The sequence below is a fragment of the Durio zibethinus genome, chromosome 5 (genome assembly GCF_047325235.1).
Source record: "Durio zibethinus cultivar Kanyao isolate XHJ-2024 chromosome 5, ASM4732523v1, whole genome shotgun sequence".
Lineage (NCBI taxonomy): Eukaryota > Viridiplantae > Streptophyta > Magnoliopsida > Malvales > Malvaceae > Durio > Durio zibethinus.
In genome coordinates this window covers 34,293,228-34,320,954 of record NC_143166.1, presented here as the reverse complement: position 1 = coordinate 34,320,954, position 27,727 = coordinate 34,293,228, and the positions used below count along the sequence as shown (strand labels likewise).

At 32.5% G+C, this 27,727-nt stretch overlaps 2 protein-coding genes and 3 pseudogenes across 4 annotated transcripts; 2 read left to right on the top strand and 3 right to left on the bottom strand.

Annotated features, from left to right (window-relative positions):
* Positions 1 to 2,494: 2,494 nt before the first annotated feature.
* On the bottom strand, positions 2,495 to 4,164 carry LOC111283028 (adenosylhomocysteinase-like; annotated as a pseudogene). The gene is made up of 3 exons (XR_016342426.1): positions 3,662 to 4,164; positions 3,171 to 3,334; positions 2,495 to 2,813 (listed from the first exon to the last, which is right to left on the bottom strand). The product of XR_016342426.1 is annotated as an adenosylhomocysteinase-like (transcript).
* A 1,023-nt stretch (positions 4,165 to 5,187) lies between these two features.
* Positions 5,188 to 5,768, bottom strand: LOC149518977 (uncharacterized). The gene has a single exon (XM_089761363.1). It carries the CDS (start codon positions 5,680 to 5,682, stop codon positions 5,314 to 5,316), a length of 369 nt encoding a protein of 122 aa, XP_089617489.1. The 5' UTR covers positions 5,683 to 5,768; the 3' UTR covers positions 5,188 to 5,313.
* Positions 5,769 to 8,420: 2,652 nt separating this feature from the next.
* Positions 8,421 to 11,695, top strand: LOC149518976 (uncharacterized). The gene is made up of 4 exons (XM_089761362.1): positions 8,421 to 8,684; positions 9,361 to 10,042; positions 10,164 to 10,309; positions 11,171 to 11,695. Exons 2-4 carry the CDS (start codon positions 9,640 to 9,642, stop codon positions 11,477 to 11,479), a joined length of 858 nt encoding a protein of 285 aa, XP_089617488.1. The 5' UTR covers positions 8,421 to 8,684; positions 9,361 to 9,639; the 3' UTR covers positions 11,480 to 11,695.
* Positions 11,696 to 11,987: 292 nt separating this feature from the next.
* On the top strand, positions 11,988 to 12,618 carry LOC149518975 (uncharacterized; annotated as a pseudogene).
* Positions 12,619 to 12,924: 306 nt separating this feature from the next.
* LOC111281945 (extra-large guanine nucleotide-binding protein 1-like) lies at positions 12,925 to 24,138 on the bottom strand (annotated as a pseudogene). Its single transcript, XR_016342009.1, has 6 exons — positions 23,849 to 24,138; positions 21,417 to 21,579; positions 20,816 to 20,992; positions 19,988 to 20,229; positions 19,349 to 19,509; positions 12,925 to 13,549 (listed from the first exon to the last, which is right to left on the bottom strand). The product of XR_016342009.1 is annotated as an extra-large guanine nucleotide-binding protein 1-like (transcript).
* Between the last annotated feature and the right edge of the window lie 3,589 nt (positions 24,139 to 27,727).

Sequence of the window (27,727 nt, the reverse complement as noted above, 5' to 3'; positions counted from 1 at the left end):
CCCTTATGACTTTTTTTTTTTTTTAACAAAAATATTATTTTTATATACAAAAGAGAAGCAATAAATACAATTATGAATGGACAAGCTTTATAATTTATTGTAGCAGTGGTTAACCTTCTTCATTTAATATGCTATAAAAATTGAGTTATCTGAAGAACTTGTCTATAAACTTAGAAAATTAAGAAATTGACTCGCCAAGCTTTCACTATAGGGATTACCTAAAGTCTAATCTTTCAACATTGTTTTGAATTCAGTTGGGCCTACTCACACAACAATTTTCAGCCGTTTATAAGCTCTCGCATAACATGTGATCTCATGATATTCAATTGTAAATATAATTATAGTAACATTATAATATTGCAATTAGCTTAGAAATGTTATGAATAGCTTCTTAATTAATTCGTAGCACATTTCCTCTTATACAAACTAAAATTAAATTAAATTAAAGAAATAAATAAAAAAATTAAAATAATAATCATAGTGAAGAAAAAAATTATAAAAGACAAAATAAACCATGAAACTTAAAAAAAAAAAATTTCAATAAAATTTATTTAATTTTCAAAGTATCAATTCATGAGATATGTAAAGATTGAAATTAATAGCAGTACTTAAAATTACTTAAAAATAGAAACGAGCAAGCAAATTCTTTGTCTAACGGACTACTTCCAGCAATAGCAGTGTAGTTTAATCTCTATCTTATTACAATTTTATAGTTATCGTCAGACCCTTCATTTGCTTGTACATGTACCCTGCATGCAGGCATACCCGCGATTGCTTCACGCTGTCTTGACTACGCAAGCGATTGATCTTGTGACTAAGCAGCTTAAATTGCGGCAATCAAGTCAACATTAGCACCGTTCATTTTCATGGACGAGCTAGAGGCTGACGTAATTAGATTTGAACTGAATCAATTTGATTTAATCGATTCAATTCGATTAACGAATTAATTAATAAAAATAATTTAATTTTTTTAATTTTTATTAATATTATTCAAAAACTAAATTAACTGAAATATAAAAATAAATTTAAATATAAAATAAAATAAAATTATATGAAATAGATTATTTTATATCATAAATTATTAAAGTTTTTAACAGAAAAAATGGCTACATCTCAATTTGGTTCGAGTCTTTTGGACAATGTTCGGCCCTTGACTGCTAATAATTCTTTCATTTTATTTATTTATTTTATTTTTTATAGTTAAAACTGTAGCCACTTCTTACTGCTGACAATTCGAATCTCAAACTTCAGGCTCATGATCATTCATGATACTATTTCTCAATCATAACTGCTGCTTTCGATCTAACAAATGGCTTTGACCTTTCGGACAAATTAATTTTATAATGTGTATCTTGTTTTACAAAGAATGAAAGATATATTATATAAATCAGGGTGGGTTTTTCATTTATTTTATCTTTTTTTTTTTTTTTTGCTCAAACTTAAAGAAACAAATTTTATTGATTATTGTAATACTATAGGAAGATACACATTAAAAGTTTTTCATGAAAATTGTGGCAAGACTTCAAAAGATGAAAAACCATCTGAGCCAATTAAGGCTTTCAATTTATTGAACTATTGGTAATATATATTAAAACATTGAACTTGAACATATAATTGCAACTTGAAAAAAAAATATATAATTAAAAAAATTATATTAAAGATGTAAAATAACACTATTTAAAAGTAAAAACAACAAACAATTTTTTAATTTGAAAAGATTTACAATACAAGAGTTCAGTCAAGAATGATATAACAAAATTTAATATTAATTGATAATAGATGAAGGAAATCAACTTAAATATAAAATCATTAAAGAACTTAATATTTAACGTATGTGAAATAACATTACTTTTAACCCAACAAATACTTAAGCAAAAAACATAGTAATAACATAATAAGCTGCTAATTTATTGGAGGCACTTGCTTTACGTCAACCCAAATAGCTTCTCCCATCAGGGGATCATGTTTCTCTCAACTTTAAATCTGTATTGAGCTTTGGCAGCTTCATTCTCCCCCAGGTAGAAATGAATCCTATCATTGATTTTAAGGACTTTCGTGCGGACAAAATTGAGCCAATCCGAAAATAGATAAGGTTGGCCGTAGCATTTACATCTAGCTAGTAGCAAAGTTGGTTGGTAAAACACTCAAACAGGTAGGATGCAATAAAAAAACAAAGCACCAAAAAAGTCACTATTAAAAATTTTACTTACCAAATACTACTATTAGTAAACATATTTGTCCATTTCAAAACAAAACATGGTAAATCTTTTTGTTGGTTTCCGCCAAAGTGAAATTATTTATAAAAGTAAAACAGAATTAAATGTTAAGAGATTTTTTTTTCTTTTGCCAGAAAATGGTAGAAAGAGTTTGCTCTTCTATTAATGGCTTGCTTTTAATTACACTTTATTTCTTTAGATATTATTTTGTATATTTTTTTCAAAGTTTAGATATTAAAAGTGTAATTAATTCTTTATAAAAATAAAACAAAACTAAATTGGTAGAGAAAATTAGTTCTTCTATTAATTGCTTAAGTTTGGAGAAAAATTGTCAGTTGCGGTGACAAAGATATCAGCCTCAGAGACAACATCCTCAACAGTCAGAATCTGAAGTCCTTCGATAAGAACCTGAAGGGCACAGATGGGATCAATCTCAGTCACAATGACACGAGCGCCAGATTGCTTCAAGGCAGCAGCACAGCCCTTGCCAACATCACCATAACCACAGAAAACAGCAATCCTGCCGGCAATCATCACATCGGTGGCAGTCATCAAACCATCAGGAAGAGATTGACGGCACCCGTACAAGTTACCAAACTGTTTCAAAAGATCAAATCATAGTAGCAATTAGATCATAATACAGAAATGACAATTAAAACCACAATTCAATTAAACAAAGAGACTGTTAGCATTTTGCAATGCAGCAAATCTTATAATCAAGATCTAAGAACAAGTTCACAAGCAACCAAATTTACAAATCAAAACAAAATACTACCGACAGTAAAAAAAAAGAGCAAGCAAACACCAGATTCAGAGAAATTTACAAAATAAGACCTGTCTTTTTGAAATCATTTTTATTAGATCTGTATTATAAAAAAAAAAAAAAAAGCCCCAGATCCATGATGTAAAAAAAGCTGAAAACTGAAGCAGCAACAATGACTAAAAGAAATATACCTTGCTCTTGGTGACAGTCATCGACATTAATAAAAGGGAACAACAAGGTTCCATTAGCTTGCATCTGATAGAGCCTCTTAACTCCAGTTGTAGTTTCGTCAAAAACACCAACCAATCTCTCTTTAATCTTCGTATACTTCTTGGGATCTGTCTTCAACCAATATCTAATCAAGATCTTATTAGATCTGCAAACACCAGATTCGAAGAAATTTACAAAATAAGACATGTCTTTTTGAAATCATTTTAATTAGATCTGCATAAAAAAAAAAACCAGATCCAGAATGTAGAAAAAGTTAAAAACTGAAGTAGCAGTAATGACTGAAAGAAATATACCTTGCTCTTGCTGACAGTAATTGACATTAATAGCAGGGAACAACAAGGTTCCATCAGCTTGCAACTGATAAAGACTCTTAACTACAGTTGTAGTTTGCTCAGAAACACCAACCAATCTCTCCCTCATCTTCGTATACTTCTTGCGATCTGTTAGCAACCCATCTCTAATTATCGTCAAATAATCTGAAACTCAGCGTTATCAGTAGAAGCCGGATCTGGGAAATGCCCAGTTTTCTCATAAACCTCCTCGGCTTTAACACCTTCATGGATCAATAAAGTAGCATCCCCACCATGATCAACGATTAGATCAGGTCCACCAGAGGGACCCCAATCAAGGGCTCTCTTAGTACACCACCAGTATTCCTGGAGAGTCTCACCTTTCCAAGCGAACATAGCAGCTGAGTCACGAGCTATGGCGGCGGCGACGTGGGCCGAACTCGGGTCTACAAGCCATAAGACCGGGCTTGTTGACTCCGGCCAACTCAATCTCGAGATTACCGAAGTCAGCCGGAGACATGTCCTTGACCTTGTACTCACGGCGGCTAGAGGTTTTCTCAACTAAAAGATTCATGGCTAAAAGAGAAAAAGTAAAGATAAATAACACACCATTTGATGAGGAACGAAGGGATGATAGAAAAGGGGAGAGTGGGATGTGGTGAGGGATGTGCGAAGAGGCATGGATGTTACAAATAGGCTAGAGAAGTGATATCAACGGTCAAGATTGGGCCAGGTTGGTGGATACGGTTACGGGAAAGGAACGCAGATGAAGCGGGGCCCGTGTGGCTATGGTTGGGAAATGGAACGTGATTTGGATTCGGATGGCATTTGAGCGTCTTTTCCTTGTTTTAATTTTTACAAAGTCCTCTTCATTTTGTACTGTGGTAAATTCAATTTTTGAGGTTTGGAGCTATTAAATTTCATATTCGAGTTATTAAGATTCAAGTTATTCTAATTTATTAAAAATAACAAGTTTCTGAAGTGAAAAATAAATTGAGTTACTTAATTCATTGAAACATTGAATTTGTTCTGTTAGTGTAAGGGATCTACTCTGTAGTTGTGGAAATATAGAATTAATTCATGTGATTAGTAATGAAAAAAAGTTTACTAGTTGGCCGCATGGTGAATTTCTAATGGGCGGTTATGGTCCAATTGTTAGAAATGGTGGTGGAGCCCCTGCCCAGAGCAGTCCAAGCTGCCTCTCCTTCAATTCCCCAAATGCAACAAATGTACCGGCTTGAATATTTGTGAATTAATAATCCAACAAAGGTACCGGCTTGAATGGTTGGCTATTAGCTATTGTTAATTGTTACAAGAAAAAAAAAATCCACATTCATTTAAACCACAAAGACAAAATTTACCCAAAAACACTAGAAAAAAAAGACAAAAAAAAATCACAGATCATACTCTCCGCAATAATTCTGAAACGGTAATGAAGACTTAAAAATAGAAATTTCAAAATATAACTTTAAACACACCTGTTAAACATTTATTGTAAAAGAACATAAAAGAAACCCCTTACCTTACTAAAATGACATAATATTGTAAAAGAACAAAAAAAAAAAAAAAGAAGAAAAAACGCGATCTTTTATAACAAACATTTATTGTAGTAAGATAGGGAGAAGACAACAAACAACTTTAAACACACCTGTTAAACATTTATTGTAAAAGAACATAAAAGAAACCCCTTACCTTACTAAAATGACATAATATTGTAAAAGAACAAAAAAAAAAAAAAAAGAAGAAAAAACACGATCTTTTATAACAAACATTTATTGTAGTAAGATAGGGAGAAGACAACAAACAGTGGCACTTACACTACATCAACCCAAATAGGTTCTCCCATCAAGTGAAACATGTATCTCTCAACTCTAATTCTGTACTGAATAACTTCATTCTCCTCTTTGTAGAAATAAATCCTATCATCGATTCGAAGTCCTTTCATCTGAACAAAATTGCGCCAGCCCGAAGATAGATAAGGTTTTCGATACTTACCAGTCAAGCGAGTTGAGCAACGAAACTTCCACACTACTTCAGTTGAATCTTTCACTGATAAGTCCACATAATGACTTTCTTGACCATTCACAAATCCTAAATGCTGTAAAGAGGCGATGGGAACGATCAACTGGTTCTCAATATCCGCTTGCCTAAGCGACTTGCTAAATACTTCTATTTTTGACATAGTTATGGAGAAGAGAGGTTTCTTCACCTATGAAGGGCACGGAGAAGAGAATTTGTTGGGGCTATATATAAAAAAATTAGTATCGAATGGCGGTCGAAATAAGGATAAACTCGGTGAAAAGTCAAGGCTGTTTTAACTCTTATGAAAGCTTTTTGCTATGGCTGTGTGCTGCTCCAAACGATTGTGATGTGGCTGACTATTTTGGCAATATATTAATTGATTATGAAAGTAATCGACATAGTTGGTCGGACCAGGTATTTCTCCTTACATGTATAGATAGAAATATTTAGTGTTAGTTTAATCGATTAAAGATTTTTTTTATAAAAAAATATTGAATTTTATTTTTATTAATAATTATTTATTAAAATTATTTTGAATATATAATTTATAATTATTTATTTTAAATTATCATATATGATATATTTTATTTTAATTTAAAAATTAAATAATTTATTTATTTCGAATAAAAAAAAATTCAGTGATGCATGACAAAGCCGGAAAAAATGTCAAGACTGTTGAAGAATCAGTGGTAGGGACTACAGAAAGAGAAAAAGATTCGGAGGTGGAGGACGTAATTAAAGCAGAAAGAAAAGACAGGAGTGTTGATAGATTAGTAAATTCAAAAAGAACAGGACAAAGTATGAGAAAGTGTTAATACTTTGATCCGCCCTGTCGCATAACAGCCGTAAAAAAGTCAGAGTCTGGTGGGATCATGAACAAATTCACAATGACAAGCGGTGTTCGTTGAAAAGCAGTTGAATTATTTACACATTTAGAATGCCCAGCAATACATTGTTGCGTGCGTAGGCTAACTCAAATTAACGTTAAGGGGACGTTTGATTTTCGAAATTCAAGATTTAAAAATTTTTTTTTTTTAAATATGATATTAGAAAATTTTTTATTTTTAAAATATTTTATATTTAAATTCATTTGTTTATTTAAAAATATTTATGTATATTAATTTTTATACAATAATCATAATTTCTTTTATTATATAAAAATATTTTTATTATAAAAAATAAAAAATTATTTTATATAAAAATATCTTAAATAATTATTTTATTTTATTTTATAAATGAATATTTAACAAAATAATCACTAGACTAAATATGGCCAAGACTATTGGAACTCCTTGTCTACCGTGCTTTCATATTATCCACCAAGTGACAGTTGTATCGAGGGGCGATGGGTAAGTTAAATCAGGGGGCATAAGGGACAGTTGCATCGAGGGGCGATGGGTAAGTCAAATCAGGGGGCCCAGGGGACAGTTGTATCCAAGGGCAATGGGTGAGTCCAACAATGGAGGGCCAAGTCACAGTAGTACACAGGGGCGGTGGGCAAGTTAGCCTCCGAGATTTTGAAAACTTTCTTTTACAGTCTTATATTTATATATTATATTTATTAAATATTAAAAAATTAAAATATATTAAAATTTATCTATTTATTTTATCCCCTAATCATTATTCACAAATGTTTAAAATTAATTGATTTCTCACAAATATTAAGTTATAATACCGTGAATTAAAAAAAACTTAATTTAACCTTTTAAATTTTAATTTATAATTTCATTAATAAACAAAAAATTTTAAGTTATTTTTCTTTGACCCACTAATTGGCTGTCAATTTGAAAAGAGAAATTATTAAAATATTTAATTCAGATTCAATTTTTAAATTTCCTTAAAATAATGTCGCTTACAACTTTAGATGTGATTATTTATTCAGTGTATTTTATTTTCTTATACTTTTATTTGTAAATTAATAAAATTTATAAATTTATGATTTTTTATTAATATATTACTTACATTTATGTCTTGTGTTAGTTAAATAACTTAACTCAAATAAAATATTATATATATATATAATATTAACCTTTTAGTTGGTCTTTCAAAAATCAAACGTAAAGATTGTATCGCCAACATTTCAATTTTTACAATTTCTATAATCTGTTGGTTAAAATACAATCGATTTCTATAAGCATATGATTCTTTCATTTCCGATTTCTTTTTTGAAAAATATTTTGATAAAAGGTTTTTTTTTTATAAAGTTTACGAAAATTTATATTCAAAATGATTAAATAAAAATTTGAAATCAAAATCAATAGTTTAAAATTTTTTATTATATATATAGATAAAGTTTATAATATTTGAAAATTTTTTAATAAATTTGATTTATTTGTTAGATAGATATTTTTAATAAAAATCTTAAAAGTATTTTTATCAATAAATAAATATGAATCAAATTTTAATTATAAAAAATATTTTAAATATTTTGTCATACATTATTGATTTTCACCTTAAGTTTTACTAATTTATTAATTTATATTTTTATCAAAATTTTTATTAAATTATATTTTAAAAAAATTTCGTAAAGACTTGATTTAAGTTTTATCTCTTTTTTATTTATTAAGAATGTTTGGTTAATTAAAAAATACATACTTCACTATTGATCATGTCAAGTCAAGCACCCAAATATCATGTGTTCAATGACGTTCAAAGGCCCATCGTTTACCTTTGTGTTTGTTTAGGGACAAACGGGTGGTTTGAAAACGGTTTAAAGGTTAGGATCTCGCTTCGGCCCATAGGATAGTCTATTAGGAAGTAGATAAGCCCAATTAATACATATTAATTAGGCCTCTACTGACCCATAGTTAAAGAAGCTCACATACATACCCAAAAGACACTGAACAGAGTGCCCAAAACTTTGATCGAAGAATCACATGACCCATAGCTGTTTCTTCTACGACAAATCTGAAGGATTTGGGTTTCATCCAACTGCAAGTCACAACAATCTCCGTTGGACCAGCAAGCTCCTGGCATCATCTATGATCTTTACCTTTTTCTTTTTTGTTGTCTTTGGATTGGCTTATGTGAAGTAGCCGAGTCCGTATGTTCAACACCAAATTGGTACCTTGAACTGCCGAGTTCGTGTAACAGAGTTTACCTAGTATTGTCTCTTCCAGTGGAGAAATAATGTCCAATTTTCAAGCTAAGAACTTCTTCAAGGTTTACCTCTTGAAACACAGCTTCCAAAGAATGGCAACCTCTCAAAGTTTTAGTTTTTGTCCATTGGAAAGTGTTGACTTTCCAATATTGTCATCTGGTTTTTTTGTTTCAAGCTTTACCTTTAGTTTCTTGCTTTCTTTGAACATTTTCTGGGTTTTGGTTGTTTCATTATGCATTTGACTCGTGCATCTTCAAAAGGTTGAAGTTTTACCACTTTTGGTTCATGGGTCAAATATATACGTATTATCAATTTGTTGTTTGAAGCTGACTGCAATTTTAGCTGGTAGGATTGTAGTAAAGGGCATTTTTTTTTTTTTTTTCAGTTCTTTTCGTTTAGAGGGTATTTGCTTTGATGGGTTTGGAATTGCTATGATATGTTACTCCTTTACATAGTACTAGTGGTGACTAACTGATAATGTACCGCTAATGTTGAATGTGTAATAAACGTAGGGGCTCAGCAATGTGACGAAATATAGTGGATATGTGTTACAATTGTGTATCGGATTCTATTTTGTAAGTCATGTCAGAAGATAATAGTGGTTGGTTTTCCCGAACTTATTTTTGTGGGTGTGTCTTATAGCACACAGTAGTGATAAGTAAAAAAGAAGGCAAGGAAATGTTATACAGTTTTTAGTTTGATTTATGCCTGACATCTAGCTTCATTTTGTAACTGTAGCTCATCCCATCTGCGGCTGTTGTGTGATCATAAGAACTGATGCCTGTGACAGTCACCTTTAGAAATTGTAAAGGGCAATGCTGGCATGTGGAGGTGGATGAATGCGATGGCAAGATGTTTTTTAAGAAGGGTTAGAGAAAATTCATTGATGAAAATTCCATAAAGGATAAAGATATTTTAGTTTTCAGTTATTTTGGATGTTTCGTGTTTGATGTGAATGTATTCGGATTAGATCGATGTGAGAAGAGTGTTTCACATCTAGTGTTGGATGAGCAGGAAATGGGAGTTGTTCTAGCTTACGATGATTATGATGAGCAGGAAATGGGAATTGTTCTAGCTGATGATGATTATGATGATGATGACGACGATGAAGAATTTCAGGAAGAAGGAGAAGATAGTGAGATGGAGCTGGAGGAAGAAGCAGAAGAAGAAAATGATTATGATGACTTTCAGGAAGGAGAAGATAGTGAGCTGGAGTTGGAGGAAGAAGAAAATGATGAGGACTATCAGGAAGAAGGAGAAGATAGTGAGCTGGAGTTGGAGGAAGAAGAAAATGATGATGACTATCAGAAAGAAGGAGAAGACAGTGAGCTGGAGTTGGTGGAAGAGGAGGAAAATGAAGAAGTATTGGATAGTTTAAATAAAAGAAGAGGCCAGAAAATGAACAATAAAAGAAACGAAGGTGACTACATTTTTTGTATGCGAGTGCATCTGTGTGTGTATGCTAAATTGTGCAAACCATTCATTCACTCATAATGATGCATGTTTGTTATGTGCTAAAACATAACCCTTTTGTTTACTAGTATCACATGAGGAATTTGCTGCTATGAATGATGAAGGAACTACCTCTATGGAGGTTGAAGATGAGGAGCTTTTTGCAGAAAAGTATGTCCAAAATTTGAATCCTTATTTTGTGGCGAGGATAAGGCTAAGGAGGAAGAACGAATTGGTAGGATCTTTTATTCTTCTTCTCCTTATCATATAATAAAAAGCTGAATTTCCTCCTACTCTCTCAGCTGCTCAAGGAATTTGTGCTCTGATTTTGTAGCAAGTTACTTGATTATAGCCTTTTTTCGTTTTCCCATTAGACTACAGTGGTTATTTTTGTTCTTTTGTTTTTATTATGGGTTGGCGTTTATACTCGAATCAAACTTCAGTTACTCCACCATGTTAGACATAACTACTGCCATCAATGACAAGGTGAGAACAATCCTTTTTATTTTTGGGTTACTAAACGGAGAATAAAAGCTGGTTGGAGGATTTCATATGAATATGACGGTACACTACTTGAAGAATCAATAAAACCAGAAGTGCAGAAAAGTAAATTGTAGCTGTCCTGAATATATGTAAAGCTTCTGCCTGATAAGTGTTGAAATTTTTTTACTGTTGCATATAGTTAGATAAACAATATTTTCTGTTTTATCTTGCTTTTAGTCATTTATTCTCATACATAAGGCAGAAAGCAAATTTCCTTGAGACACATTTAAATGACTCTATTGTCGATTACATTCTTTTTCATGTTTTCAATTCCAATAGAGGAATTGCTAGAAATTAACTTGACCTCAAAACCCTTTGACCGCATTTTAAGTTGAGCAAGTCCTTGTAGGATGTACAGTTGTGGACCTTCCATTCTGCGCCGGCTACATTTTCCTTGCATTTGTTGTACGTTTACTTAAAGCGATTAGCATTGGATTGATTACTACTAGGTTCTTAGATTCTTCTCCATTATGTCAAATTTTATTTTTCCGATATCATGTGTCCAATGCCAAGAATGCTACTTACTTCTGGCTATATTCTTTGTGTGTCTCAGTATGTTTCATTCGATTTAATGAGCGATTATGATCTGACACTAAAGGACAAGGAGGAAATTACGTTTGTTGACCCACACAAGCGGGAAAGTATTGGGAAGGTTGTTAAATGGAAGGATGGTCGAACATGCATAACGGGATGGAGAAGTTTCTGCAATCGAAACAAAGTGGGTCATCAGCGTGACGCTTGTGTACGTGAATTTCTGCTTGAAAAGGGACAAGAAAAGAAGTTCCTACAAGTTCACAGTGTCCGTCACAGGAAACATGCCAAGTCCCAGAAGCCTAGCAGGAAGAAGCAAAACCAAAAGTAAACATAAATCAGACATGAAGATGCTTTTAGTTTAACTGTTTAATTATCACGGCAAGCCAACACTTCAGAGTTTGGCGTATAAGCTGAAAGCTCATTTGGCAAAAGACTCTGATATATAGAGCTTCGTAACTTTTTCCTTGCAGGCTTTTGTAGTTCATTTTGAAAACCTTTGGTTTGGGTTGATATACCATCACTCATCAAACCCATATTTTATGTACGTACCCAAGTAAACGTACTCAAATTGGATTGGAAATGGGTAAATACGCTTTGACCAAACTCTAATTTGGATAAATTCCGAATTATGGAACAAAATTGATATGGTAGATATTGGAGCTAAAAAGAAGAAACTTATAAGAGCAATTGTTTTGGGGATTGTGGGTAGGCCGAAGTTAAGGGTCTTTAGATTAGTGGCCAGTCTTCATTGGCATCCCCTGCATCTCAAGTTTCTCCTGGCCAGCATTTAAAGCTTTTCTCCCTAGATCATAAGCTCATCTAATCTGCTTGCCAGCCACTCATGCTTACCGCAACTTATTCATCATCTGTCTCTAATGCAAATCAAGCCCAAGTTTATTCTCGTCAACTTTTGGTTCATAAGTTCTAAAGCTTCCATTTCTTGTATAGCAATATAGCAATGGCTACAGCCTCAGCTACATTATCTCCACCCACATTGGCTGCTGCCACTGTTGGCAATCCCAAGAGGAGAACTAGCGTTAAAGTAAATTATCTTACAGGATTGAATTCTTTTAGTGTGCTAAAAGCTCATAACAATGTGGTCTCGCTAGGGCAACCTGTATGCACTGAGCAATCTTTTGCAAAGGTTATGAGCTCACTGAAAGCTCCATCAAAGGGGTAAGGTAAGGGAGGTGGTGTCCTCTCTTCAACCTGCAGTGCAGTTGGTGAGATATTTAGGATTGCTGCAATCATGAATGGCCTTGTTCTCATTGGAGTTGCTGTGGGATTTGTTCTTCTTCGAATTGAGGCATCTTTGGAAGAGGCCAAGTGAGAATTTTAGGAACTTTAGCAAACTTGTACTTTAATTGCTTTTCATTTTTCATTGATGTGGAACTTGATTGTTTTCGATTTCTAACTAAATTAGCATCTTGGATTGCTATTTTGAAACTATATATATCAGATAAAATATCAAACGACAATTTTCTTTAAATCCATGCCAATTCTGATCATGTTGCAGACAAAGTAGTTGCCATTAAAGATGTTATGAATTGATTAATTTCAAGTTGTATGTGTCTTGTGAATCTAGTAAATATAGATGAAAGAAAAAGTACTTGGGAATACTTCTTTCTCAAAAACAAAATATATACGGCTTCACAGTTGAATTCTATGATTTAGTATTAAAAAAATAAAGGAATCTGCTGTATCAGCAAAAAAAAAAAAAACTTGTTTCAGCTCCAAGAATCTGAGTTTCATACTTTCATACATCTCCTGTTTTCAAGTACTGGGTTTTTTCTATTTTCATTTTGAAGAAAAAAAAGGGGTCGTGGTTGAACTTGCCTCAATATCCGTAGACGACAACTCGTTATTAACAAAGCTATTTTCATTTTCATCCCACTTAAGAATGTCCCTGGTGTATCTTAGAGCTTCATCAACAGATTCCTGCTCCAAGCCGGTAACCATTGAAACGTACAACTTACGATCAGTAAGAGAAGTGAACAATCTCTTGAACTTCACAGCGATATAGTGGAAGGCAAGCTGTCCTAGTGAATTGTGATTATTTCTATTATTGCTGTTGTTGCTGTTATGGTGATTATGGCTGATAACTGGATTGAAGTCATGGAACCATTCAAATCGAATCAGGGGAACCTGCTCAATCTTTTAGCTTTGTTGAGTATTAGAAGGAAGTCCTTTTGCTCAAAGGTTCGATGAGTGACTATTCTTTCAAACAGTTGCTTGCTCACCAACATTTTATTTGTGAGAACTCCATTACTGTCTAATGAAAACTCATCATAGTCGGTCAAGGAGACAGAAAAATAGGACAATATCAACGTCTTCAAACATTTTCACCCACTTGCGGTCCTCCCCAAGGCTACTGGGATGAAGTCTAATAAGTTGGAACCTGCAGATTCAGAGTAAGAAATGCTAAGCAAGATAAATATATACTAACACATGGTCAAATCTATTTATTATTGTGAATAAAAACTCTAATATTAGTAAGATTAGATTTCAATTCCTTGAAGCATATGAAAGAAACATTTCTTGCTTCTTTCATCACCATGAAGATGAAGATAAAGATAAAGAACATTCTTTTGTTTTCATTTTTATTCTCTAACTAAAAGAAAAGCCCCGAATCCCTATAGAGGATTCCTACTTTTGCCTGTATGAGAGATTATTTATATTTGACACAACAGAAAAATCGACAGCTTAAATTCGTTGAAGAAGAACATGAAATCTTCCAATGATGCACCCTTCAGCCCCAAGGAATGCTATGAAATGTACGAGCAGGGAAACAAAATTTGTGCTATTTTTGACCAAGTATAAGGCTCCGCTTTTCTCACCAAAATTCATAAATGTGGCCTTTAAGGATGTGTTAGATGCAATGAACTGTAATTTGGTTGAATGTGGTTTGTATTGCAGCTTAACGGTCATCAATATCACCTAAAACTTGATCTTTCTACTCCAAGATGAGAATTACTAGGAACTAAACTCACCAGAGGCATCTAAAGGCATTTGGTTGAACGGAAGTCGATCCGTGGTCCGATTGAGTTGGAACCTTGTCAGGAGGTTTATGATTCAGAGTTTTACATTCTGAACGGTGAAGATCGGGTTTGAAGCTCCCTAGGAACAGATCCAGGGTGTATTTGTTGAGTCACTTATTTGGTGAGATTTCTCCAATTGTTTCTCTAGTGGTTGATTAGCTCTAGTTTTAGCTAGAGAAGAACTTTGTATAACTATTATTTGATAGTGAAGATTTTTCTGGCGGCCCGTGGTTTTTTCCCTCTACACTGGAGGGTTTTCCACGTAAATCTTGGTGTGCTTTATTTTTCCTGCGTATTTGATTATTGATTGTTGTCTATTGCTTCTGTATTGTTGTGAATATTGCTTCAGGCGCAACAAGTGGTATCAGAGCGAGGGTTATTTTGAAACATCGATACAGAAGCAACCCAGGATAGAAGTAAATTCTGTTTGAGATCATGGAGGGTGATACAGGTTCCATGATAAAATTGACAGCATCGAATTATTCAATTTGGAAGCCTATGATGGAGGATCATCTATACTGTAAAGATTTGTATGAGCCAGTATTGGGTGATTCGGCTAAACCAGCAGATATGAAAGATGAAAGCTGGAAGAAGCTAGGTAGAAAGACGCTGGCTACAATCAGAAAATGGGTTGATATCAGCGTGTTCCATCATGTAGCGCAGGAGTCAGATGCTCACATTGTTTGGGAAAAATTGGCAGCATTGTATGAGAGAAAAACAGGTATGAATAAAGTTATGCTTGTTAAAAAGATTGCAACTTTACAGTACAGGGATGGACGATCTGTTACAGAGCACTTGAGTGATTTTCAAGATATATTTAATCGGATGACTACTATGGAACTTAAGATGGATGATGAAATGAAGGCATTATTTCTTTTGGGTTCATTGCTAGACAGCTGGAATACTCTAGTTGTGACTGTTCTTAATTCAGCTCCTGATTATAAGGTGACATTGGAGATGGTAAAGGACAGTATGCTTAATGAAGAAGCGAGGCGAAAAGATGTAGACCCTGGGAATCAAGCTCTGGTCACAGAGAACAGGGGTAGAAACATCGACAAAGGTCAGGACTCAAAAGGCCGTGGTAAGTCTAAACATAGATCCAAGTCTAGAGGTAAAGTGAAGTGTTTCCATTGTGGTAAGGCGGGTCATATAAAACGAAACTGTAGAATCTTAAAGCAAGAGCGAAAAGATGAGAAAGGCAAGAGTTCAGATGATGGCAATGTTGCAGCAGTGAATTCAGATAGTGATTCAGTTACTTTGATTTGTACACATGGTGATTGCAATCATGTTAGTGATCCCGGTATTGAGTGGATAGTTGACACAGGAGCGGCATATCATTGTGTTCCTAAGAGAGAGTTGTTTACAACTTACAAAGCAGGAGACTTTGGTTGTACCAAGATGGGAAACAAGAGTGTGTCGCAGATTGTTGGGATTGGTAATATTGTTGTACAAACTAGTACAGGCTGCATGTTGACTTTGAGGGATGTCAGACACATTCCAGATATGAGAATGAACTTGCTTGCTATTAATGTCCTTGATAAGGAGGGATATGAAAGCCGACAAAAGAATGGACAGTGGAAGCTTCTCAAAGGATCTATGGTTGTTGCAAGGGGAAAACTATGCTGCACAATGTATAAGACATGGATGCAATTGAACGGTAACCAGATAAATACCGTTGAAAATGATGCTTCAGCAAACTTGTGGCACAGGAGGCTGGCACACATGAGTGAAAAAGGGTTACAGGTTTTGGCAAGGCACTCTCTCATTCCCTTGACCAAAGGTATGTCTCTCGATTCATGTGATTATTGTTTGTTTGGTAAGCATCATAGAGTTTCTTTTCGTAAAAGTTCTCAGAGAAAAGAAAATAGATTGGAATTAATTTATTCTGACGTATGTGGTCTCATTGAGGTTGAGTCATTAGGTGGTAGCAGATATTTTGTTACTTTTATTGATGATGCTTCACGTAAGACTTGGGTGTATATGTTGAAATATAAAAGTCAGGTACTGCAGTATTTTCAAAAATTTCATGCCATGGTTGAAAGGATGACAGGGTTACCCTTGAAGTGTATTCGAACTGATAATGGTGGGGAATACACATCTAAAAGCTTTGAAGAGTATTGCTCAAAGCATGGGATCAGGCATGAGAGGACAGAACCTGGAACACCTCAGCATAATGGTATAGCTGAAAGAATGAATCGCACCATTGTGAAAAAAGTCAGATGTATGTTGAGGATGGCAAAATTACCAAAGCCATTCCGGGGTGAAGCAGTCAACACAGCTTGTTATTTACTTAACAGGTCACCATCAGTTCCTTTGGGCTTTGACATTCCAGAAAGAGTGTGGACAGGAAAAGATGCTTCATACTCTCACTTGAAAATTTTTGGGTGTAAAGCATTCATGCATGTGCCGAAAGAGCAGAGATCAAAGCTTGACAGTAAAGCTACACAGTGTGTGTTTGTAGGATATGGTGATGAAGAATTTGGCTACAGGGTATGGGATCCAGTAAAGAGAAAGACAGTCAGAAGCAGAGATGTGGTTTTTCATGAAAAAGAAACCATAGCAGATCTTGAGAAAAATGAGAAGACTACACGAGTTACTGTTGAGTGTGATGTTTCAACACCGACAGGGATTTCACAGGAAAGAGCCACAGATGGTGAAAATGAGCCAGAAACAGAACTTGGGGATATGGATGAGCCAGCTACAGTTGGTGATGAGCCAGATGCTATTAGTTTTGAGCAGGGGGAGCAATCCTCTCTACCTGAGAGTGTTGAGCAGGGGGAGCTACCTTCGGCATCAAGTGATGTAGAGTTTCAGCCCAGGAGATCTACTAGAGAGCGCAGGCCATCTACCAGGTATTCAAGTTCAGATTTTATTTTAGTTACCAGTGAAGGGGAGCCAAAAAGCTTTCAAGATATGCAGGCTACTTCGGATAGAGAGCACTGGTTAAAAGCAATGAAAGAAGAGATGGAGTCATTGCGAAAGAATGGTACTTATGATCTTGTTAAACTTCCAACAGGAAAGAGGCCATTAAAGAATAAATGGGTGTTCAAGTTGAAAAAGGATGGTGACAAACTAGTGAGGTACAAAGCTCGATTAGTAGTAAAAGGTTTTTCTCATAAACCAGGCATCGATTTTGATGAGATTTTTGCTCCAGTTGTAAAAATGAGTTCTATTCGAGTGGTACTGGGATTGACAGCTAGTTTGAATCTTGAACTTGAGCAACTTGATGTTAAAACTGCATTTTTGCATGGTGATTTGCAGGAGGACATTTATATGAATCAGCCTGAGGGTTTTGAAGTGAAAGGGAAAGAACACTTAGTTTGCAAATTGAAGAAAAGCTTGTATGGCTTGAAACAAGCTCCACGACAGTGGTACAAGAAGTTTGATTCTTTTATGGTGAGTCATAGCTATAAAAGAATAGCAGCGGATTCTTGTGTGTATGTTAAACAATTCCCTAATGGTAACTTCATTATCCTATTATTATATGTTGATGATATGTTGATTGTAGGACAAGATGCTAGTATGGTTTGCAGGTTGAAAGAACAATTGTCTAAGTCTTTTGATATGAAAGATTTAGGTCCAGCAAAGCAGATTCTTGGTATGGACATTATCCGGGATAGGAGAGCTGGAAAGCTGTGGTTGTCACAGGAAAAGTATGTTGAACGAGTGCTTGGTAGATTCAACATGCAACATGCTAAATCAGTTAGCAGTTCACTTGCCAACCATTTTCACCTAAGTAAGAAATCTTGTCCAGTGTCTAAGGAAGAGCAACTAGCTATGTCTAGTATTCCTTATTCTTCTGCAGTCGGTTCTTTAATGTATCTTATGGTTTGTACAAGGCCTGACATTGCTCATGCAGTTGGTGTAGTGAGCAGATTTCTTTCTAATCCAGGAAAAGTTCACTGGGAAGCAGTGAAATGGATTTTTAGATATTTAAGGGGTACCTCAAAAATGTGCTTGACTTATGGAGTTTCACAACCAGTTCTAGAAGGGTTTACTGATGCTGACATGGCAGGCGATCTTGATGGTAGGAAATCTACTTCAGGGTATTTGTTTACTTTTGCAGGAGGAGCTGTATCTTGGCAGTCTAAGTTGCAGAAGTGTGTTGCTTTGTCAACTACAGAGGCTGAGTATATTGCAGCAACTGAAGCATGTAAAGAAATGCTTTGGATGAAACGTTTTCTTCTTGAATTAGGGTTGAATCAGAAAGAGTATGTGGTATTTTGTGATAGCCAGAGTGCTTTAGATTTGAGTAAGAATACCATGTACCATGCTAGAACAAAGCACATTGATGTTAGATATCATTGGTTACGTTCAGTGATTGAAGAACAGCAGATGCTATTGAAGAAAGTCCATACTGATAAAAATGTAGCAGATATGTTGACTAAGATACTTCCCAGGGAAAAGCTTGAGCTTTGTAGTAACTTGGCCGGAATGAGTTCTCTGGCCAAGGTAAGTTCCAAATGAAACTGCTATGGTGATGAATCTCCTCCTAATGGGGCTGGAGGGGGAGATTGTTAGGAAAATGGGGTCCAGTCCCATGTAAGTGGTTTTGGACCAAGTAAAGGCCATGGGCCTTGATCTTTTATTTTACACAGAGCCCTAGCTACTTAATAAAAAAGAGGTGGGGTTGTTTTGTGTGTGTTAAAAAACCAAGCAGAGAAAGAAGAAAAGCCAGGAAAAGCAGAGAGAGAAAAAGGAGAAGGGAGAGTTGGTTGAACGGAAGTCGATCCGTGGTCCGATTGAGTTGGAACCTTGTCAGGAGGTTTATGATTCAGAGTTTTACATTCTGAACGGTGAAGATCGGGTTTGAAGCTCCCTAGGAACAGATCCAGGGTGTATTTGTTGAGTCACTTATTTGGTGAGATTTCTCCAATTGTTTCTCTAGTGGTTGATTAGCTCTAGTTTTAGCTAGAGAAGAACTTTGTATAACTATTATTTGATAGTGAAGATTTTTCTGGCGGCCCGTGGTTTTTTCCCTCTACACTGGAGGGTTTTCCACGTAAATCTTGGTGTGCTTTATTTTTCCTGCGTATTTGATTATTGATTGTTGTCTATTGCTTCTGTATTGTTGTGATTATTGCTTCAGGCGCAACACTAAAGGCATTTGTAGCCAATAAAAGTAAACAAATTTAAGCATAGAATAGAATAGAACTAACTTTGCTGATGGATCATGCTGATAACCATCAATAGAGATTTCTCGTTCTCTTGTGGGGAAAGAGAATTCCATGGAAGAAAGTCCATTCGATGATGTAATTCCCTCAGCATACAAGATATCCATTTCAGAGGGATCATAATCTGTGCTTGAGATCTCAACAGCCTGAGAAGAAGATAATTTTAAACCATTAGAGTTGCTAAGAAATTTGAATGCAATAAAGTGAAGACATATTAGTCATAGAAGTGAAAGTATTGCCAGATCCTGCACTGTACTTCTTCAAGCTTCAATGATTTAATTAAGAAACCAGAAATTTCAGCTGCCTACTTTAGTTTAATTGTAAAAAAAGTTTTAAGTTGGTAGAATAAAGGAAATGCTCAGTGGCAGTGACAGCAAACTTGAAATATGCTGCAAACTAATACTATGAATGTTATACAATTTATACACTATATATGGAATTGCTAAGCAGGAAAACATCAATAAATAAATTAGACAAGCAGATTTTAATGACCAAAAAGCACAACCAAAAAAAAAAAAGAAAAAAGTTGAAAGGAAAAAAGGAGATTGGAACTTGGAACAAACCAACGATTCACCTCAATGACACATATTGCTATCAAACTAAAACCCCATAGAGTGGGCTTACCCGTTCTAGAAAATAAGTAGCAACTTTGGGCAGCATTTTTAGTTCATGCCTTCGGTTATATGTGGCCTGAAAGGCTGCATCATTCCACAGCTCCCTAATAAATGGTGCATATTCACGAGTAGCAGCTGGGAACATGACTTCCAAATTACCAGACACCATCACTTGGACAAGCCAATCTGAGAAAACTTTCAGTCTAGGGGAAATGGAATATTTTGTTTTACCATCAATCTGGCTAGCACTGCCTGTTGTCAACAATGAAGCTCAAACTCTATTCCACAATAAAGTCAATTATTCTATGCCAAATGCAAGTTTCCTTTAGCCAAATATATTACAGGAAAGCTATTGGAAGGGGAAATTCAATCAGTTAATGAATTGCAAAAGTGTGAGAATATATATCTAAACAGCAAGAAAAGAGCTACTACTACACTTTTAAAAGGAAAAAAGAAAAGAAAAAGTAGAAGTAATATAATTAAGGCCATTTGGATACAACAGATTTCAATGAAAAACTTCCCTTTCTGTGGTAAATTTGTCTATCAAGTACACTAACATTCTTGTGCTTTATATATAGTAAAAGTGGGAAGGCCTAAAAGTAAATACTTAAAGCCCAGTCAGCCAAGGCTTTTACAAAACCTTTGAGGCTTATCACAACTGATTTAAGTATTCAAGGGGGAAAGGTATAAAAAGATTTCTTGAAAATGTGTCTATAAAGAATAAGCTGTACTGTCAAAAAGGGTTAGAATTATAATTTTAATCGCAAAGAAAATTCTCAGAGAATAAAGAAAAAAAACCTGGTGAAAATGCGTACAGAATAAATCACTATTATTGTACCTGAAGAACCAGGTCCCTCAGCAATTTTCCCGTTTCTGCTCCGTAGTAATATTTCTTCTTCAAACCGTTCTTGCCCCTCAAGCAATATAGCAAGATAGCCACACAAATTGCTTTGGATCATCAATTTGATATTTTGGCGCTCATATCAGAGAAAGGAATTTTATACACAATCTTGACCTGAAATAAACCAATAACAAATTTAATGCTTCATTTAGATAGCCCATTTTGAATTTATAGTGTTATAAAACCAAAGTTTAGTATTCATAAATATCAATAATATTTTAAATTTTAATTGAAGGTAACTGTGTGCCTAGAAGCATTAATGAGGATTCATTTACAATCTTGATCACCAAATGAATATTATGAATTTGTAATGGCTTAAGATATAGAAATAATTCAAAGGTTAGTGTAATAATTCTATCACTCTTGTTCAACCTCCTCAATCCTGTAAAAATTCTAGATTGTAGTCAAAGGCATCTATTCATGGCTGAACTAACGAGAGACCAATGGTAAGTCAGCTCAAGATCGAAGATCTCCACCTAAGCTACTGAAGGACAACAGGAAGGCGTATTGAAATGAGTTGCCTCTATTGGTATGTTACCTGCTTATATATTGTACTTGTGCCAGACTTTTGATAGCCAACTAGAAGAATTTTATGAAGCACTTGCTGCTTTACAATTCGCTGGTCGACGTCCTCTCCAGCAGGATTCACAGTATCAAGAGGAAGCGGCAAAGACAACAGAGCAAAAAAGCTTAACTCCCATCTGAGAATAACGTACATACATGTTATTACTAATACATGATATAAGGGGAAATAAATTAGGCGTACGTGTTACAGACCTAATAAAAAGTTTTAAATCTCGTATCGATTATATATTAAAATTAGTCATGAAATATAAAAATTCACATCATTCTCTCATTATGAGATATTTTTTGTAAGATAAAATGGTGAGATCAAAAGGATTAGAATAGACAATATCTCACAAAAATGTAAATCGTGATAAGTAGGTTGATTTGAGATGTTAGATGAATATATGTTCGGGTCCTGAAGCCTTACAAACTTGAAGCTTAAGTCTCAACAAGTGACAAGTAATATCAAAATCAACTCTAAAGGCACTAACAATGTGTTATCGACGACGGTGGATCATCATTAGAGTGAGGAAAGATGTCACTAATATAAAGAGGAGTTTTAAATTTCACATCAATTACGTACTAAAGTTAGTAATGGAATATAAAAGTTTACACCACTCCCTCATTTCGAGATATTTTTTATAAGATAAAACTGTAAGTTCAAAAAGATCAAAACAGACAATACTTCATAAGAATATAAACCGTGATAAATAAATTAATCTGAGATCAAATCAAATAGGATGATTAAAAAAACAAAGTCGGAGTTGATATTATGTTTTAAGCAAACCTACCTCACTACCCAAACCAATATATATAATTATTTTTTAAGTAATTATTTAATTTTATATTTATATTAAAAATTAATATTTTATATTTAAAAAATTATATTTTATTAATTTTAAATTTAATTAAATCATATATAATTTTATATAATATCAAATCAAATTTAAATATAAATATAAAAAATAAAAAATTACTCAAATAAAATTTAAATATTATAAATATAAAATTAAATTAAATTTAGTACGAGCAAAAATCCATCCACCTCGAACCGATACCGTTCTTATTTTCTTTCAACCAATTCCCTTTTTTTTTTCTCTCTGTCTTTTCTTACTTATTTTCTTTCGTTTTCTACGTCACACGCCCTTTTTTATTACAAAATCAGCCCCACGCGTTTTTAATATGTAGGGCCTTTATTTTATTCCTTGGTCAGACGCAACTGGAAACGATTGGGGGACTAGCCCAGATTCGTAACCCCCTGGCACGTGGGCTTGCGTGATTACCTCTAACTATTTTGAGAGAGTGCTGGAAACGATTGGGGGACTAGCCCAGATTCGTAACCCCCTGGCACGTGGGCTTGCGTGATTACCTCTAACTGTTTTGAGAGAGAGTGCTGGCGTGATTACCTCTAACTATTTTGAGAGAGAGTGCTGGAAACGATTGGGGGACTAGCCCAGATTCGTAACCCCTGGCACGTGGGCTTGCATGATTAACTCTAACTATTTTGAGAGAGAGTGCTGGAAACGATTGGGGGACTAGCCCAGATTCGTAACCCCTGGCACGTGGGCTTGCATGATTACCTCTAACTATTTTGAGAGAGAGTGCTGGAAACGATTGGGGGACTAGCCCAGATTCGTAACCCCTGTGTTATCGAGGAACATATTTTATCTTCCAATGAAAAAATCATTAACGAAACTTACAAATTTGGCCTGACTTGTACAATTCAAGTGGTGCAAACGATCCTAAGGGCTATGAATTAAGGCTAACGTTAATTTAAAGACTTAAAGTTTAAGATTTAAAAGTTTTAAATTCAACATTATATATGTTAATTTTGTATTATTATAAGATGATTAGCACCATCTTTAAAATTTTAATTCAATATATTTTTCCTAACCATTAAAATTACTTGGTACTTTAAATTTAAAGTCCGAAATATTATTTGCAAATTGCACAAAAAAATGTATATATATATATATATATATATATACACTTGATTCAAATTTGTGAGGCTTACTAATAAAAAAAAAGTGTAAGGCTTTGATGACCATGCATGCTCGGAAAAAAAATTGTTACATGATATTCAATCGAAAATATAATTATAGAAGCATTATATTATTTCAATTAGCTAGAAATGTTATGAATAAATTACCAAGCTTTAAAAATACAAGAACATTTTTTTTTAAAAAAAAAAAAGAGAAGCAAACTGGTGCCACTTGATAATGCTGCTTTATCATAAGGTAATAAAAGAGAAAAGCAAATTAAAAATTTATCCTAAAAATATTTATCTAAATGATGCATATGAGAGAGAGGTTGGCTATAGTTACTATATATTTCACTACTGTACTATTCCTATAAAGGAGCAGAAAGTACAGCAACAGCAATGTTGTTTAATCTCTATTTCACATTTTCACTTCAATTTTGTAATCAGCTTCAGACCCTTCACCATTTGTGTAAAGGGCTATGCTACCAACATCTTTATTTTCATAGCTCTGAATAAATTGCTTCCATTTCTTTCCTTCAATCATCGGCATAACTCTACCCGAAACCTTGTACTCGAATTCCCACACTTCTCTAGTGCTTCTATCCTTAACTCTCAAACATGCATCAGAAGAGGGAAGGAGACTTGCGCCATTGCTAATCATCCAGCCACCCTTCATGGAACTCTTAAGGGGCGTGTCACAGATTAGTGCCATGGGAGCGAGCTAAATGTTTTGGCAATTTTAACTACTAGATTTGAGAGAGAGAGAGAGAGAGAGAGAAAATAAAGAAAATTTTGAGAGTTTTTAGCACTAATATTATCAGCCACAAGGACCTTATTATGCATTTATATAGATATAGTTTGCATACTTTGAGCACGTAATTACGACATGTTCTTTTGCTAGGTTACCATGGTTACTTTAATTGTATATATAAAGCGATAACTAGGGTTACAAATACCATCATTTTTTTTTTTTACTTTGGGTGCCGAAGGCGGATTCCCACATGATTGATTAGGGGATTAAAAAAAAGTAGAAGAGGTGAGATTATTTATTATAATAATAAAATTAAAATTAATATTAAAATGTGTTTGAATGTAAAAGTAATAATGATAATAAAATAAATTAAAATTATAGTGAAAAAAATTATTATTAATGATATTAATTAAAAATTATATGTTATAAAAATTTTAAATTATTTAAAAGTTATAAAATTAATAAATATTAAAAATTAAATTATTTTATATTAAATAATAGTTTTGTTAATAAATCATTTAAATTTATTTATTAATTTATTATATAATAAAATTTATTTTATATTAAATTAATAAAATTACTTTATAATTTTTAAATAAAAATAAAAATTAAAAAAAAATGTGAAGTTGCTAACTAATTTATTGAAAAAGAAAAAAGAAAACCAGAAACATAAAACAAGCGTGGTGGGTGACCGGAACCCCTAACCTCCGGTGATGAACGCACTGAATTTTTTTGTTTGGATTTAAAGGCTTTAAATGATACAAAATTTTATAACAATTGCAGTCAACCGGAGGGCGCGTTTGCATCCAAAAGAAGCATTAGTGCATCTATTTAATAAAAATTTTAATAAAAAATTTAAAATATAAAATTAATAAAATTTAATGTAAAGATTAATAATACATAAAAAAATAGTAAAAATATTGTTTATAATTTAAATTTAATTAATAGTTATTTAACATAAAAAATCTGTCAATATTTTTATTAAAATGATTATCTAAAAAATATTTTAAAATTTTGTATGCATAATTTATATAACAAAATTTTTATATTTTTATATTTTTATATTTTAATTTTTAATTTTAATTGTAATTATTTTTAATAAAAAATTTAATAAACTCTACTTACAAATTTTCATTTAATGTGTGACGTTATAAGTCTTGTGAGTCTACTCTCATATTATAATTTTTAACGTAGTTACAAAAAGAGATTTGTTTTTGAAGAAAAAAAAAACAATCGAACGTCCCTTACTTTAATAAAACATCTCAAATTGCGACAATCAAATTAACATAAAATATTCTAGAGTGTGAAGCTTGATATTCCCCTGAAGGTGCGGCTTGAAGTTCGGCCTGAAGTTTGAAGGGAAGAACATCATTGTCAATCTTGTTTTTGAGTCATTGGAAACGTCGCGGGTTGGGATCTCATTTGTGCGCATACACTAGTCTTTAGGAAAGGAACACGAACAATGGCTACATCTGAATTTGGCTCGAGTTTGGATGTGAGAGAAAAAAATCAAAAAATTTAAAAATTAATTTAAAATTATAATATTCGATTTGGATTGAATTAATTTTTTTAAAAATTTTGATTTAAATTAAGATTAAATATTAATTATATATATTAAGTTCAAATTGAATTTTAAATCGAGAGGTAAAAAATAAAGTGTATATTTTTTTATTTTTATATATATATTTTTTATTTTTATAAAATAAAAATAATAATTTTATATCAAAATTTATTTAAATATATTAAAATAATATCTAAAAATTAAAAAATGATAAATCAAACTAAACATATAAAATTTAGTTCGATTCAATTCAAATTAAATGAAGATTCGATTCAGATTTAAATCAAATTTTAAATGTTTATAATATTATGCAATATATAAAAAAATCAAACAAAATTTGATTCAAACTATTATCACCCCTAATTTGAACAATGCTCAGCACATGACTGACTATAATTCTTTCTTTTTATTTATTTTTTTATAGTTAAAACCTTACCCACGTCTAACTATTGACAATTCAAATCTCAAATTTCTAGGATTCATATAATTCATACTACTATTTCTCAATCATAACTTCTGCTTTGCTTTGTGATATAACAAATAGCTTTCACTTTTTTGATAAATTAATTTTATAATGTGTATCATGTTTTAGAAAAAAAAATAATACCTTATTTTACCTCTAAATTATTGTATTTTTGTAATATGGCATTTAAAAAAAATTCTAATCAGATACTTAAATTTTATTTTTGTGTGTAAAATTATCCTAACCTTTTAATATCATTAGATAATATTGATATAGTATTTAAATATTGACGTGGATGACACGTGACTGCATATGATCTAAGATGTGACTATCACGTGCTGTTTTTAAAAAATAAAATAAAATTTTGAAAAAAATTTTTATTTTTAACTTTTTAAAATAACATGTGATAGTCATATCACTGTTACATGATAATTACATATCATCTACATCAACATATAAGTATCACATTAACATTATTTAACGATATTAAGATTTTGAGATAATTTGATACACAAAATAAGTATGTGATTAAAAATTTTTAATTTAAATACCACATTAAAAAAATTACAATAATACAGAGGTTAAATGGGGGTGTTATCCCTTTTAGAAAGAATGAAAGTTATATTATATAAATCAAGGGGGATTTTTCATTTATTTAGTCTTTTTTTTTTGTTCAAACGTAAATAAACAAAATTTATTGATTATTGTAATACAATAGGGAGATACATAAAAAATTTTTCATGAAATTGTGGCAAGACTTCAAAAGAAGAAGATGAAAAGTATCTAAGCTAATTGAGGCTTTCAATTTTTTGAACTATTGGTAATATATATTAAAACATTCAACTTTAACATATAATTACAACTTGGCCAAAAAATTATACTTAATAGATGTAAAATAACACTATTTAACAGTATAAAGAACAAAAAATTTTTAACATGAAAAAATCTACAATACAAAGAATAACAGTCAAGAATAATAGAATTTAAAATTAATTGACAATAAGTTAAAAAAGCCAATTTGAATATAAGATCATTAAAAAACCTAATACTTAACATATATAATATAACATCACTTAAAACACAAGAAATACTTAGGTGAAAAACATAACAAGCTAGCTACTAATTTATTGAGGGCATTTGCTCTAGTTAGAAAATTAAAAAAAATAGAAATAATAAAAAAGAAAAAAAACATGACTTTGAGACGTGAATAACACTATTTTAAAGGTAATTATATTTATAGGATACAACAAAATCTTAAAAAACTATCTAAATAAAAAGTAGTAAAACTGATTAGGTAAAAAGATTTATTTATAATAAATAAATAGTCATCAATTAAGTTAATTCAAAAAGTAATTACATTCTGTATAGTTATATTTTCTTGTTTAAATAAATTTTATTTAAACAATTATGTTTTTGTTTTTAGATATGTTTATTAAGACCATCATATTTTTTTCTGTTTAAACATGTTTATTTAGAATTAATAATTTTTCAAAAAAACAAATAAATAAATAAAAGATTTAAAAATT